This window comes from Paramisgurnus dabryanus, chromosome 10 (assembly GCF_030506205.2).
Source record: "Paramisgurnus dabryanus chromosome 10, PD_genome_1.1, whole genome shotgun sequence".
NCBI lineage: Eukaryota > Metazoa > Chordata > Actinopteri > Cypriniformes > Cobitidae > Paramisgurnus > Paramisgurnus dabryanus.
The window spans coordinates 2,732,853-2,749,356 of NC_133346.1; the positions used below are offsets into that span (position 1 = coordinate 2,732,853).

Sequence of the window (16,504 nt, forward strand, 5' to 3'; positions counted from 1 at the left end):
TTCTGTTTGATTTATAAGCATGTTTCCTCATGGGGACATCAAAATGTCCCCACAAGGTCACAAAAACACTGGTATTGCTATCTTTATGGGGTCCCCACAATGTGATAATTACCAGGTACACACACACACACGCACGCACGCACGCACGCACGCACGCACGCACGCACGCACGCACGCACGCACGCACACACACACACACACACACACACACACACACACACACACACACACACACACACACACACACACACATACATTTATATATATATACATTTAAGAAATCTTTTATTTAAATATTTATTTAAATATAATTTAGAATATATAAAAATATAAATAAATATATATAAACATGTAAATGTTTCTTAAATACATACATGAATGTGTGTGTATTCATATATACATAATAATTACTCACAGCACAAACTCATCTGTTATGCAAAAAATACTTTTATTTTGTATGAGATTAATCTAGATTAATCCATGCCCATCTCTAATATAGATATAATTTTTATTTTGTAAAGATATAATTTGCATTGCTGGCATATACAATAGCAACTTTTCATTCATATATGCACCAAAATAATCTAAAAACAGCATCTAACTTCAAATCTGGCATTTGAACATAATGTGATATCAGAATTCTTTGAAAATATCATATATAAACTCAGAAATCTATGAAAAGATAAGTCTTGGAAATATGATATTTGTTTATAGCATAATATTTATATTGCATCAACAAAATAAAACAAATCTCTGGAATGTTTTATGTTTTATTTGGAAATGACATGTTGAATATTGTCAGCCTGTGACAGCTCGTGCAAGACTCCACCGATGCCCCGCCCCTTCTTTTGCATTCCTGCTTTCGTGTATTTTCTATAATCGCAGTCATTTCTGTGTTTATTTAGACACCAAATAAAACACGAGAGTTTTCCAGCTCACGTCGTGAACTTTTGACACTCATCATGACTCCAGAAAGGATTCGCCGACGCGAGAGATTTCCGCCTTCATTTCCTTTTTTAGCACGGCTACAGACACGCAGGCCACGCCCCTTTCTTAATTTGTCTGCACAAAAGACGAGATCAAAAGACTTGACAACACTCGGGAGCTCCGCCTCTTTGACCAAATAAGGCCGGGCTGTCCTTACACGGCGAACAATCGATGCTCGTCGCAACCTTTTCCCTTCCTTATCCCGTTTATATACTACGGCGACTTCCGCCCTTGCCGTTAAAGCAGTGCGATCATGGCGGAGCGCGTTCAGCAGCCCCCAGCTAAACGGCTCTGCTGCCGACCCGGGTATAGTACGACGTGTAGACAGGGGCAACGATCCGGTGGAACAGTATGCGGCGGTTCGGGTTCTGGTCAAGGGGGATCCAGCAAAACCCAGAGCCCCGAATCGCTCTTGGACATTGCGGCGAGGAAAGTAGCGGAGAAGTGGCCGTTTCAGCGGGTGGAGGAGCGTTTCGAGCGCATCCCGGAGCCCGTTCAGCGGCGGATCGTGTACTGGTCTTTCCCGAGGAGCGAACGGGAGATCTGCATGTATTCCTCGTTCAACACAGGCGGCGAGGAGAGCGCGTCTAGCGGGGAAAGCGGCGACGAGACGCGGTTACCTTTCCGACGGGGCATCGCGTTGTTGGAGAGCGGCTGCGTGGACAACGTATTACAAGTCGGTGAGTGAGCGTGGACTGAACCCGACACTGTGGAAAATATATAAATGTGTTTTTTCCAGATACAGCCGTCAAAATACGATCACAAACGTTGGGATATGGTTTAGAAACAGGCACAGGAGTCGAATGAAAGGGGGACTATTGAATTTACGGCGAACAAAGGGAGGAATACAACGACAAAGGGTTTAAATCTCCCGACAGGGTTCAGTGCCTGGGATGCAGTTTCATTTCTCACTCGCATACCGACCGATCTGGATTATCGATAGATATTTAAGCTTGTGGAAAACGTTCAGACGACGTTAAAACAACGCTTTTGTATCGCTGCATATTTGTGCTCGAGATAAACAGCACGGAAGTGAAGCTCGGTGTCGCGCGAGGCATTTAACGTCTAAACAACGTTTTAATCGACTTTATAGTTATTCTGTCACCTCAACATTGCTTTCTAGATCGATTCAAATCGCTATCGTGCCCCACCAGTCGTGTTTTTCCTCAGAAAAACGACTGAAATGGTAAATCCGACGAGGCTCGTCTCGTCTTGTTTATTTTTCTGAAGTGAAAGCGTGTGGGGGTGCATTGGCGTAGTAGTAAGACGATCAACTGCTTGATGTAGATATCGTGTCAACTAAATATAACGAAATATCGTCTCGTTTTAGGCTTTTGTGACTGTTTTAGACGTTAGCACACTATTGGTTTTGTATTTAGTGGCTGCGCATATCAAATAGCCGTCAGGCATCTCTATTGAAATTGGCACTTTGTTCCCATTTTCATGTTCGTTTGTGTCTTTTCAGCTTTCTGTCAACCTCTAAAGAGGAAGGGAAACAAAAGCTGCTTTTTATTTTCTTTCACTGCGCGTTAAATGGAAAAGATTTGGGATGGGGTGGCATGAATGGCGATTTAAAGGCGCAGTGCCTCAATTTCTTTTTAAATGACCCTTAACAATATGCATACGTTTCCAGCTGATTGAATGAGCCTCGTGACGTCAGCACGCACCTCGCACTGTATCTTAATTACATCTCAATTCGTGAGTAGCGTGGTTTGTTGTCTTGCAACTTTATCCACCTTTGTTTTGAAAGTCTCCGCAATTTGCCTTTTGATTTCGTGGCTCTCCACCCTTTGGAAACAATTCAAGATATTAATCGCATTACTGCCTTTTGTCATTTAGAGTTGTAATGCAATCAACAAACATCATTTTCTGCATGACCGTTCCCCCTCCTTCTCCTCCTTTTCCTGATAGAGTCCATAGTTTGTTTGAAGAAGGGTGCCTCAGCTGGGCTTTGTGCCCTCACCCTTCAGCCAAAATGGGTTACTGCTTCTACTAGCGCACACATGCACATGCCTGTGTCTCTTCCTGAAGTCTCTAAATGGGCAGGCTGTCTTGGAAGATCAAGGGCTCTTGCCCCGTTTTCCAACAGGCTACGTGGAGCTCTCTGCTTTTGATTCGCTTTTCCCTTTGTCTGAACCTCATTCCGGGCTCAGGCGATGGGAAATGACAAGCTTACTCGCACGGGGAGGGTTTGCTGGCTGATTGCATCCCGGTATGGAATGCTCGGCGAAAGCAAAGCCACAAAGTGATAAATAAAAGATGCAATCTTGCCACGCAGGCAGGGCCGGGGGGTCGCTTCATGCAGACCCGGTGTAGCCCCTGATAGGTAGGGCTCGGCGTGATGAACGACGGGACGGGAATTTGTTTTCGTTTCTGTCATACACAGGGGGAAGGGAGGCAATAAAGCGATATATTTGTCAGTAAATATGGCTATGCCATTTCTCAGGCTGTTGGTTATGATACTCCGTATTTACATACCTTGTCTTGTGAACGGCTGATATGCAACCAGAAAGGCAGTTGGATTTACAAGCATGCATCATTCATGACAATATAGTCAGAATGGTGAATATTTTTTTTTTTAAATAAATCTATATCCTTATCATGTGTCCATTTGATATCAGTCAGTGTTTATGTCAAGCCCTTGTTGCTGAAGGTTGTCATTTTATTGATCAAACCGAGACGCGGCACTTTTGGCTGAAAGGTCATTAGGTTCAAGTTCAGCCCCCCCTTCTCGTCTTTTAGCTGTGTTATTATCAAATCATGCGTTTCCATCTGTTAATACTTTATTAAGCTATCATTCATGTAACGTTGATCCGATTAGTTTAGAATCTGCCTTTGGTTGTGTGGCGTTTGCCAATATGTTCAGCTGTTAAAGATCAATTGGAATTAAAAACAAATAACACGGGATCGTGTGACAATCATGCTAATAGCGTATCTTTGATGTGGGTGTTTTGTTACAAATTGTTACATGGAGAAAGAAAGTAGCATGCCATTGCCTATTGTGATGTCACTACTTTCTGTTGGTGTAATCGCTTGATGGTTAAATCTCAAAGCAGCTGAGTGATGTAATTTTCCATTATTATTATAGTACAAGTCAGGAAGCTTTGTGGCGTGTTCTCGGAAATACTTAAGGTTTTTGAAATTCTAGAATTGTAGAATCTTAATGGCAAAACCATGTGAACCCCAGAGAGGTTTATTGATCAGATATGAAAGTCAGTGGCAAAACGGCGTAATGATATAACGGAACAGAATAAACTGATTTATTTATTGATCTCACATCAGTGGAGACACAAATTTCCATCAATCTTATTAACCCACAAAGGGTGTGTTTGAAAGCAGACACGCGTCGCGAAGCTCGGTGCACACGACTTGGACCTAATGTGTGTTTGTGGATGTCGAGCCGGCCTGGGCTCTCTTGCACATTTCTGTCATTCATACACACAAGTGCAAAATTTAAGATGTACAACTTAAATCTTGCATGGGGTTGTTGCTTTTGGGGCCGACTGGGAGGCAGCGTTAGTGAGATGGGCTCTGTTTGATGGGATTAAATCTGTATGACCGTAAGGTAAAATTGATCACGTGATGTCTGTGGTAGTTAATCATGCTGTTTTTGGGGAGATACAAAATGTTTGTATGATGATATTAACCTTTTGTACAGTACACACACAAAAGTTTTCCTTTATACGTGATTGTGGTTCATTTTGTTACCCAAATCAATGATAACTTTTATCATTTATCATCAGAAATGCTGTTTAGTGCTGTCTTGTGTATGTTGCTTATGCATGTATAATATATAAAATGAGGCTTTATATTTTGTTGTTTCAGTTTAGTTTTCCTATTATTGGCTGTTTATGCTTTATTTCTGAGCTGTTTTGAAGTCAGATTGACAGTAAGCTCACAGATTAGCACCATGCTTTGAAAGTTAAAGCTCCACCCACAATACTCTTTGATGTGCTTTGAGGTGGAGGGCATAAGATTTGCCAAACTCAGCCTTTGCTGTAGTATGTCAAATACTTCATATATAGGGTTGTTTAGTTACCTTCAGAGTTTCATTCTGTTGAATTTTCGCAATTTGATGATGTGAAATCTCCATTCGTCTGGCCTAAATGGTACTTTTTTGTATTTAGCCAAACTGTTGTGCTGTGCCAAAATGGACTCGGTTTAAGGAAATTGAAATTCTGAATGCTAATCTTTGTTTTGATGGTTAACTTTTACACATTTCATTCTATTATCTAAATGAACGATTCTGGGAATAAAGAGGTTCATATGTGCTTTTAATGATGTTTTGTTGTTGGGCAGTATTGTATTTCTCTTTATTAGGAAGTTTGGTAACACATTACAATAAGGTTGTATTAGTTAACCATTTGTAAATGCATTAACTAACATGAACAAACAATGAACAACAATGTCTTTCAGGATTTATTGTTTGTTAATGTCAATATAGTTATTCATGTTAGTTCATGGTGCATTAACTAATCTTAACACCTACAATGTTTGGTTTACAAAATGCTGAAATGAACAGGAAATAAGATGCTGTAAAAGTATTGTTCATTGATAGTTCATGTTAGCTAATGCATTTATTAATTGTTTACAAATACAACCTTTTTGTAAAGTGTTACTGGAGGTTTTTTTTATTAGTTTGATAATGAGAAGAGGATTAGTTGAGTAACATTGATTTGTGCCACTAGTTTGTTGTCAACAAGCACAATAAATAATGTTTACTAAGATGTTCACTATTCTTCATTATGAGGACACAAAAACCTTACAAACTAAATTGTCACATTTTCTTTATTTAATTACACTTTATTCTTGCAATGAATATAGCCTTAGAAGCTTGTATGGCATTTAAAAGAAAAGAAAGTAAAAAAGAAAGAAAGAGACCATTTAGGATCAAATCCAAGTTTGCTTCTGTATTTTTGTGATGGTGTTTGGGTTCTGCTAATAAATAACATCATTCTTCTATGAAGTTATACAACTTTTCATATTATTTTGAAAATATGCTCATTTTCCAGCTCCACTAGAGTTAAATTTAAAATAAATTTTTTACCATTTTGGAATCCATTCAGCCGATCTCTGGGTCTGGCACTACCACTTTTAGCATAGCTTAGCATAATCCATTGAATCTGATTAGACCATTAGCATCGTGCTTAAAAATATCCAAAGAGTTTCAATATTTTTCCTATTTAAAACTCGACTCTTCTGTAGTTACATTGTGTAATAAAACTGACGGAAAATTTAAAGGTGCAATTTTCTAGGCAGATATGGTTAGGAACTATACTCTCATTCTGGCGTAATAATCAAGGACTTTGCTGCCGTAACATGGCTGTAGCAGGCTCAGTGATATAAGACAGTGCCTGAAAATAGTCCCCTTGGTAACTTTCAATAGAAGGGGATTATTTTCGGGCACTGCGTATATAATTGTGCCTAATGTAACTTCAGAGGAGTCAAGTTTTAAATGGGAAAAATATCGAAAGTTTTTGGTCATTTTTGAGCGCGATGCTAATGGTCTAATCAGATTCAATGGATTATGCTAAGCTATGCTAAAAGTAGTACCGCCAGACCCAGAGATCAGCTGAATGGATTCCAAAATGTTAAAAATCAAATGTTAAACTCGAGGGGAGCTGGAAAATGAGCATATTTTCAACAAAAGTGGAGTGTCCCTTTAACATTACATCACACAACACCACACTAGTTCAACACACTTATTCAAACAGTACCGTGAGATGTCAGATCCACATTAATTATGTCTTATAAATATGGTTTAAGTTCTTTAAAAGGTTATATTTATAAATGTTATGCATAAAAAATGTTTATTTAGTTTCACCAATTTTCTCTTTGTCGCCTATTTACTGTAATAACGTTTGTGTTATATTGGCCAATTTGCCACACAGCTTTCTTAATATCGGCATCGGCCATTAAAAAAACATATCGGTCGACCGCTAGTGAAGAATGCCTTGAGACAGCAATAAATTTGTATTTCATCAACCCAGCCTTGCTTCATTTTGTTTTTTACCACTTGTACAGTCACACACTCCTACACAAAGTCTGAGAGGTCAATTATCTGCAGCATACAGTAGGAAGTCAGCAGTCATTTTTCTGCAGCGTCAAACGTTTGACCTTGTTCTGGAGGATTGTTGAGTTCCTCAGTATGCTAATATCCGTACACACTCGAGTTTGAGAGCAACATCGCGGTGAAGTAACCGGAGCGGATGAAGGAGTTTGACTTCTGATTGGTTCTTCTCTACAGGATCATGGTGCCACGACAGACAGCCCTTACATCATTATTTAATAGCAGCCTTCCTCATTTATCCACTTATTATTTTGTAGCCTAAAGTCAGATATTTCTGAGCAGCCACACTTTGTGTGCGAGACAGCGTGGCGTGTGGAGAGCAGACCAAACCTGTGATGGACTGAAATGTGGTTCACTTCCCAACGTCTAAATACTTGAGCAGAGACCAGCGCCCTGGAAGGGTGGCGTTTCTCTCTGGGTGGAGTTTCGTTGTGTGGATTTTAGGCCCTCTTTAAATAAAAATCTCACTTTGTGTGTGTCAGGAAAAATAATAAATTTGACTAACCATTTAATTTGCTATTAAAGCTAGTTTATATCTATAGTATTATAACAATAACATTAAAGCTATGAAACTCATATGCGCACTTTTAGGAGTGAAACTAAATAGTGTTTTCAAAAAATGACTCATGTGCTTTATTTCCGCAATGTGTGTTAACGTGTTATCGTGCTGGAGTTAATAATGTGCATTTTCGAATTGACTGGTGCAGTGCATGCAGCACATGCGCATTCTGCATGAATGTAAGATGTAGAGATGTGCAGCTCCGGCCCGATGGAGCAAGTAATCTTTGCATGTGTTGCGCGAACATTTGCTTTGAGTTGCTTTGTTTCTTGGACACATACAGTGTCTTTTGTTCTTATGTTAAAGATGCACATGCGACTCGCTGTAATGAAGCTGATGTGTGCATATGGCGTTGTCGTATATAATTTGTTATGCTTGACTTCCCCGTGAATATCTCACTTGAAATTATTGGTAATGATTATTGCGCTCTATGATTTTTGGGGCAGTCTTGCAACTCGTAAGCCCTTTGTCTATAAAGTTATTATTTGCTTTTCTGCTTGATATCTTTTTAAAGAAGCTTGTCCTGGTTAAATCTGACCGATGGGAGTCACTCGGCCTCATTTGCTCTCGCACACAATTGTCTGAATCAATACATCCTAACGAAGATAATGGTTGATCATTCAAATGCATGGCAATAAGCGATGCCAGAAACTGTTGCCGTGTTTTTTCATGCATGCATTGACTGTTTATTAGCATTACTTTAAATGCAAATAGAAATTCAATGTTGTTTTACAGAATAAATTTTTATCAAGGTGACCGTAAAGAAGAGGGTTCAAGCACCAATTGCGGTCAGCAGTTTTACAATGTTGTGATTTTGCTAATTTTGTAGTTTTTTTCAGATTGGTTAGTTTTGTAAGGTCAGTCAACATGAATCAACTTTATTCATGTTTTATTTTATCATACATAATCAATTGGTGTATGATATTCGAAATGGACGAAAGGTTTGACGTCAAATTCAAATCTTTCTTATTTTTTCCAGAAACACCTGACTGGATTATGATGCGCAACTCTGTTTCATAATTAAGTCCATTTTTAATAGATAAAATGTAAAGTCCCACCCTATGTATTCTCGTTGAATATCCTGTTTCACTAGGAAATTTGTGCGATTGAAAAAGCAAAAAGGGATTTGAAAAAAATCACATTTCATGTTGACTTTACAACCAGGAATTGAAAAGTAATTTGGACTGTGGTATTTATTTGCTTGTCATGGCCAAGATGTTTATAGTAAATATGTAGCCTCTTCATTCTATTGTAAATTTATAGGGTACTCCAAGTAGTAAGTATAAGAAATGCATAAAAAAAGTGCATAGTATGGTAGTATGTTGGATCCTATTATAGCATAGCCATATACAGACCACGCTTCCCCTTTAAGAAATTTCCTTCTCTAACCTTCAACATGCACTTGAACGAGGGGGCATGGGAAGTCTAAATATTATTAGCTCATTCTCTGGTTTGTTTCATAGGGAGATGTTTGATGGGAGAAATCGAGACGGAGCGTCTTTAATTGCTTTTAGGGCTGCAGCCGTATGGGTTTTTTGTTAGTTAATATTTAGATAATCTCTAGACTCCAGACCTGCGGGAGAGTTTTCTACCACCTCTTCATCCATCTAATGCTGATCTGTATTCCGCCGTGTCCCTCCAGCACCATTAACCTTCACTGAGGGTGAGGAAGAGGGGGGCGAGGAGTCGTATCGTGGGGGAAGGGATAGGCTGGCTTGCCTTACCTCGACCGAGGGCTCTCTGATCTGTTTGTTTTCCATTACACGGCTTCACGCCCTCCCCGTTCTCCTGGCCTGCTTTCGCGGCAGACATCAGGGCTCACCGCACGTCCATACGGCACCAGGCCCTATAAAAAGGCTGGAACGTTGAGGCCCAGTATTCCTGGGCTCGTGGTATTGGACTCGAACGCAGGGAATTACCTCAAAAGCCAGATTGCCTGTCCTTTCTCTAATCCAGGCTGCAGTGAGACACTACCGTGGTTTGGGTTTTGGACGGGTACCCCGAAGCGCGCTGACGCACAAACCGCGAGAGTCCCGCAGGGGAACGGGCCATAAAACAGACCGTCGGATTCCAGGAACTCCGTCATATTCCAGGAACTCCGTCATAACCTCTCCTGCTCCATATGTTATGAGGTTTTGGGAGTGGGGTATTTATCCCGTATCCTTACCGTACCACGGACTCGTTGTTCGCGGATGGCGAGGGCCCTATCAGTCTTCATTATCTAGGCCGCAGCTGAGACCTGGAAAGCGTGCGGTGATGAATGAGACCTTTAAGTTCACATTAATAGCTAACTATTGCTCATAAAGAGCTTTAGATTGGCTCTCGTTGGTTGATTGGTGCGGTGTAGTTCGCTAATGTCTTTGTGTCTCTTTGAAGAGGACAAAGAGGCTTTACATACGCTTGCCCTGCTTCTGGTGTGCTTCGAGTTCTTCAAAGGCCGTTTGCATTGTAAAATGCAAACCCCTTCAACTATCATGGCTAAGATGGACCTTTAAGTCACCTAACAGTGATGTGGCATTTTATAATGTATTTAAACTAAGATGGTTATCTTGTCAGAAGTTTAGCTGCAAAATGAATAAGCTGTTTCTGAAATTTTGGTAATGACATGAAAAATATCGGCACAGAAATAGGAACCCAGCAAGAGTCGCAATTTTCATGCCGTATCATGCATTGACCTGGTTGTCGCTCATGTGATTTTAATATTATTATCTGTTTTTACTTTCTAATAAAGATACAATGAAACAAATAATGATACAAGAATCATCAGGTGTCTCTGTGCCTGAACAAAATGTATGTTTTTGCAAGCTAAGTTCTGGTATTTTTGCGCAAAGTAATAAAGCGTAGTGTCAGTAAAACCATGCATTTCAGTTAATGTTTGAGTATTGTATCTTAAAAGCTTCATATTTACAGCAATAAATACAAATTACACATTATGCGACTTTGGCTTTTGAATGTAGCGACATTTCACCGTAATTAATTGAGAAGCATAGCAGGCATTATCGGCCGATATATCGGTGTACCCCTAAGATTAATCCAGGACTAGGCCTTGGTTATATTAGGACATTAAGTAGGGCTGCATAACGATGAATCAGAACTAATCGTTTGCAGAATAAACGTTTTTTATGTGTTTTTTATATTTTTTATGTAATTTATGTGGGTGTACTGTGTATAATTATTATTTGTGTATATATAAATACACACATACATGTGTTTTTTAATATATAAAGTATACAAAATGTAAATAACATTTACACACGTAAATATTTCTTAAATATATATACGTCCATGTGTGTATTTATATATACATCATTATTATACACAGTAAACACACGTATATACTGTAATCAAAAACTTTTATTATGCAAACGATTAGTTGCGATTAATCGTTATTCAGCCCTAAATTTAAGTAGTTTCTACAAACATACCTATTAAAAAACATTACTGGTGTGCATCTTGACACAAAACAATGGCACTGATATACAATAAAATTGTCAGTGCAGGCTGTTTTAAATTGAGACCGCTCATGCATTTTAGTCTGGAGCTAGGATAAGCCCTGTCTGGGAAACTGCCCCATTTACAGCTTTTGATTTTTAAAAATGTATTAGTAAATGCTGACATTAACATGAACTAAGCTGAATAAATGTTGTAGAAGTATTGTTCATCAATAATTCATGTGAGCTAATGTATTAACTAATCTTTACGTTTTAACCGTAAATTGTTACCGCACCATGAATAGCCCCTGTAACTATTACAACAGATTTGTGTGAGAAACACACCAACATTTAAGTTGTTAAACCTCTCTCCACCCAGGCTCTAAAATGGATAAACAAATGTATAGGTGTCACTGACAAGGCATATCTTGTCTAAAGGTTCCCTTTGTTTCTTAATGATTTTCAGTCTCTTTCTCAACGTGAGAGTGAAAACCTGGGGTGTAAATCTGACCGTTAATTGCGATACAATACAGTATCGGTTATCTCTGCCAGCAATACGTTATTTGGCGATACATCAAATGTTTTTTTGATGCAATTATGATTAAATTCGAACCGATTAATGTATTGCTACTTTAATTTTACGTGTCTAGTAAAGCAGTTACATTTTTAATAAATCACGAATGTAAGTAATATATTTATATTTATAGAATATATATATATATCTCTTTCGCTGTGTTTTCGCTGCTAAAACCACTTTGTTGCTGCATTGCATTCACTTGCTGACACTAGCACATGAAAATAAACGAAAATGCGCGCTGAAGTGTGTTCCTGAACGTTACGTTAAGGAATGAGGATGTGGAGAATGTCAAAATAATGTGTGGCATCGATGCATCGAATCGTTAGAAATGTAATCGATGCATCAATCCATATCCATGTATTGTTACACCCCTAGTAAATAATAACATTACTTTTTATATATGCAGCTTATTTTTGGCGAATTAGCCCTTTAAATACAGCTGATGTAAATATGCTACGGAGGATGCTCTGGTTCTATTGCAGGGGTGGAGGGGAGGTGCTGTTATTTCCCTGTTCTCTTGTTTTTTTTTCTCTTTGTCTGAGAGCGTGGTTAACCTGACCATGCAGCAGAGCTAGCAGCTGTGTTCCTGGCGATCGGTTTCAAAAGCGAACCCAGGTCACCACTTATCCACCACTTCCTGCTTCAGCTCCCCCTTCTGGGACCCATGTGCTGGATAGACTTACACACACAGCAGCCCTCTTCCTCCGCCCCTGCCTTCCGTCTGTGAACGGCTCTAATGAGCTATGAAGAACAGAGAGTTTAACCTTCCCAGGGCCGGCCCTGCTCGAGCATTTTTAGGTAAACAAAACCAACGCAGGCACCTTCAGGGGCCGCACATGCTCGCACAGGCCCTCGTGGGCCAACGTCTCACCCATCAGAAGCCAGCGAGAACCAGAAGTTCCTGAAGTGGAACAGGTTAAAGGGGAATAGCGCAACACAGGGCTGAGATGAGCGTGGCCTCTTTGCTGTAAGTGCTTGGCAAAAGCTGCAGGCGGTACGTTGGGAGTAGAAGCGCGTGACGGCATGAATTTCCCAACCCAATCCCTATTCAGTCAACTTGCAATATAATCTCGCCCTGCTTGCATTCTTTATACACGGCTCTGTTTTTTTTTGTGAATGATTCATACGTGAAAGTTTTTTTAAAAAGAAAAACTCAGCTTTTTTATAGGTGATGTCATCAAACCCTCCTCCTTTTGGCAACCGCCTGCTTCTGTTCCGATCTCTCAACTGAGTTTTTATAATGTTACTTGGGACATAACTGTAATTACTATTGTGAAATTGTGATGATTGTGGTCTAGGGCTCAGTATCTTTTTCTGATTCTTAATGCTTGCATTATAATTATGGTAATATGGAAGTGAATGGTGCCCCAGATCTGTTTTTCGAAATGTCTTCATTTGTATTCAGCTAACAAAATTTTTTAATATAGTTTTATACAAATTTATGCTCCACTTGACAGTGAGTGTAAAATGAGGGAATTTAATTTTTTCGGTTAACTATCCCTTTAAAAGGGATTAAATAAATGATTATAAATACAATGATTAAGTATATCTGTGATGTTATGTCGATTTTACATTCTAGTCTATAGCACGAACGCTTGTTTTATTTTTCCTGTGTGCTTGTATGTGCGGTGGTACATTTTCTCATCAGATTTTGAAATGAGGCTGCCAGGCGGTGAAATTGAGCCAATGGTGCACTGTGGCGGCATGATTTGTTTGCCGAGCTGGAGTATGCAAACTATTGACAGGCCTTTATCATTTTTATTTACTGGAAGCGAGCGAGCTCAGGAGGCAGGAGTGTGTGTCAATTCGCTGGCAAAGCCCAAAACCGATCAAGATTTATGGTAGCATAAGCAAGATGAATGGACGGCTCCGTCTTCATCTGCGGAACGCTATTCGAAGGCAGAATATGCCATAAATGACACATTTAGCACTACGAGAATGGGCGGCAGCTATTAATTTAGTGTGGATATTGACAATGGCTTGGAACGGTGGGAAAGAGGCTCGTTGTGAACTGTAATAATGATCATAATTCTATCCGCAGGGTATGAGAAAATGCCCGTATCCCGAGCAGAAGGTGGGAATCCAACACATGGGGTGGTGAAACAAATCGCCTGTTCCGTACCATAGGGTTAGCAGTTTGTAAATAATTTTTAAAGAAAAAGAAGGTGGAAGGGTGTGATTTGCTGTGGAAGATATATTGCTTTATATCCTTGCCTCTGATTAATATTATTTTTATCCCTCCATTATTCATGGTCATCAGATATGATTATAAACAAGTGTTTTTGCATGTCTGCCGCAAAGCATAAAAAAGGAATGCATTCTGACATGTACAGGTTAGGTTTCGGCATGTCTTGGGTTTGTCATATTCATTAATAATGTAACTATACACTCACCTAAAGGATTATTAGGAACACCATGCTAATACTGTGTTTGACCCCCTTTCGCCTCCAGAACTGCCTTAATTCTACATGGCATTGATTCAACAAGGTGCTGAAAGCATTCTTTAAAAATGTTGGCCCATATTGATAGGATAGCATCTTGCAGTTGATGGAGATTTGTGGGATGCACATCCAGGGCACGAAGCTCCCGTTCCACCACATCCCAAAGATGCTCCACTGGGTTGAGATCTGGTGACTATGGGGGGTGTTTTAGTACAGTGAACTCATTGTCATGTTCAAGAAACCAATTTGAAATGATTGTGCAAATGATGGTGCATCCTGCTGGAAGTAGCCATCAGAGGATGGGTACATGGTGGTCATAAAGCGATGGACATGGTCAGAAACAATGCTCAGGTAGGCCGTGGCATTTAAATGATGCCCAATTGGCACTAAGGGGCCTAAAGTGTGCCAAGAAAACACCCCCCCACATCATTACACCATTGCATTGAGAAATTGAACAGGTGTTCCTAATAATCCTTTAGGTGAGTGTATTATCATTTATTGTATATATTTGTTTCAGTTTTGTGCAATTTGAAACACCGCCATGATGGTGTTGTGCAAAAGACGTTGCTGCCTCTTGTTTAGTTTGTTGCGTCTTGTCTAACCAGAATGGTTTGCCTTTTGTTTCTGATGAAAGGTGCTTTAAGTTGACTAAGTGAACATTGTTCTTGTCGCACCATAAGATAAGAGGACAAGTCATTTGTTGTCTTTTGACTCCGCTCACAGTACCTCTATAGAAGCAGCTGGTGAGTCAGTTGAACTGTTTAAACGTGGTTTGCAGTGCCTCACGTCTTCTAAACGAGTTTTTCTGGATGGCAACAGGATAAAAGCATTGAACGCACAGCACGGAGAAAAATCTTCTCTAAGCTTTTCTTTCAGGAACAGAAGTCAGATTTTTAATAGTAAGGAAAATTGGTCTGCGGTCGTGTGACAGACGGCAGCGCTGGCGCGTCGGTCCTTTACAGTGAGTCGAGTGTGACTTTGACACGCTTTAAAAAAGTTTTTCAGCTGAGCACAGCTGTGCCGCTCTGACTGTCTACAAACACACACACACACACACACACACACACACACACACACACACACACACACACACACACACACACACACACACACACACACACACACACATTTGGCTGCTGGCAGGCATTTGCATTACCAAAATTTTGGCATGCTTGCCTCTGACAAGGTTAAAGCATTAAATGGACGTTGTGTCACTGCCTCACGTCTGTGAAGGAAATACTGCCGATTCGCTCACGTGCATGTAAACAAAGCACTTTTTTTATTTGCTTAATAGTTTTAGGCATTTAAAAGAGTGATGCATGCGAGTATAAATGGCAACTATTTTATTTAATTCATTTAAGAATGACCTTTGGTCTCTCAAACATTTTAATTTCTTTTCTGGAATTTTTGTAATTATGAAATGATGACTTTTACTGTACTCTGAGCTATTTACATCCAGAAATAATAATAAAGCTTAAACTTAATGAAGAAATCATTCGTTACTATAGCAACATTCATGACTCCAAAGAGGATTCATGTATTGCTTTATTGTTAATGACAACAAAATAATCAAGACCGTAATTAACATTTACTTTCTTTTTATGTTGAACAATATAGGTCACAGTGGATATAATTACAGTAATGATGACATATCAGACAGAAATATGCATAAAGGTGAACTGTTAACTATTCACCCATTTTTGACAGATTTGACGATGATGAAGTGTTTGATCAGTACACCTTTTATTAGCCCTATATTATAACTATTTTAAAGCCATGTAAGCAAGACATTTTCCATGACATTAACCTTATGATTTGTTGTTTTTGCTAGTTGGCAAAAGTTGTTTGAATAATTCAGACTAGGGATGCATAACGATTAATCGTGATTAATCTATAGCAATATAAGTTATACATAAATATACAAAAATTTCTTAAATACATACATGCTTGTGTGTGCATTTATCTATACAAAGTTGTTATTATACACAGTTCACACACATATATGATGTAAACAAAACCTTTTATTGTGCTATAGATTAATCGCGATTAATCGTTTTGCATCCCTAATTTGGACATAAGGTGAACCCAGCAAAAATGCACAAAAATGTACGTGTGTAGTATCTATTGCCTTGTAGACGTGGATGACGTCACAAGTCAGAAGCCGAGAGATAGTTTAGTATGAAACCCTGAGGGATCTCAGCAGGCTTCAGCTGTTTCTGTAGCACACTGAGAATAATGGATCTGTTTGTGTTCTGTTGTGAATGACACACAAGGCTGTCTGAACATGAAACCCATCTGACAGTATTTGGTCAACATTTTTGGATGCAGATATGCTTCTCCGGTTTGAGATATAATCTCGTGTTGGCTTTTGGTTTCACCAGCGTTCTTCTGGTAAGTGGCCACATGAGCCTCCAGCGCTGATCACAAACTGGAAATTAG

At 39.4% G+C, this 16,504-nt stretch overlaps 1 protein-coding gene across 1 annotated transcript in view; it reads left to right on the forward strand.

Annotated features, from left to right (window-relative positions):
- The first annotated feature begins 1,128 nt into the window (after positions 1–1,128).
- The window catches only part of zswim6 (zinc finger, SWIM-type containing 6), a 90,291-nt gene continuing 74,915 nt past the window's right edge, over positions 1,129–16,504 (forward strand). The window contains exon 1 of the mRNA XM_065263489.2: positions 1,129–1,667. Coding sequence (XP_065119561.1) covers positions 1,241–1,667 — 427 coding nt within the window. The 5' untranslated portion in view covers positions 1,129–1,240. The remainder of the gene's footprint in view (positions 1,668–16,504) is intronic.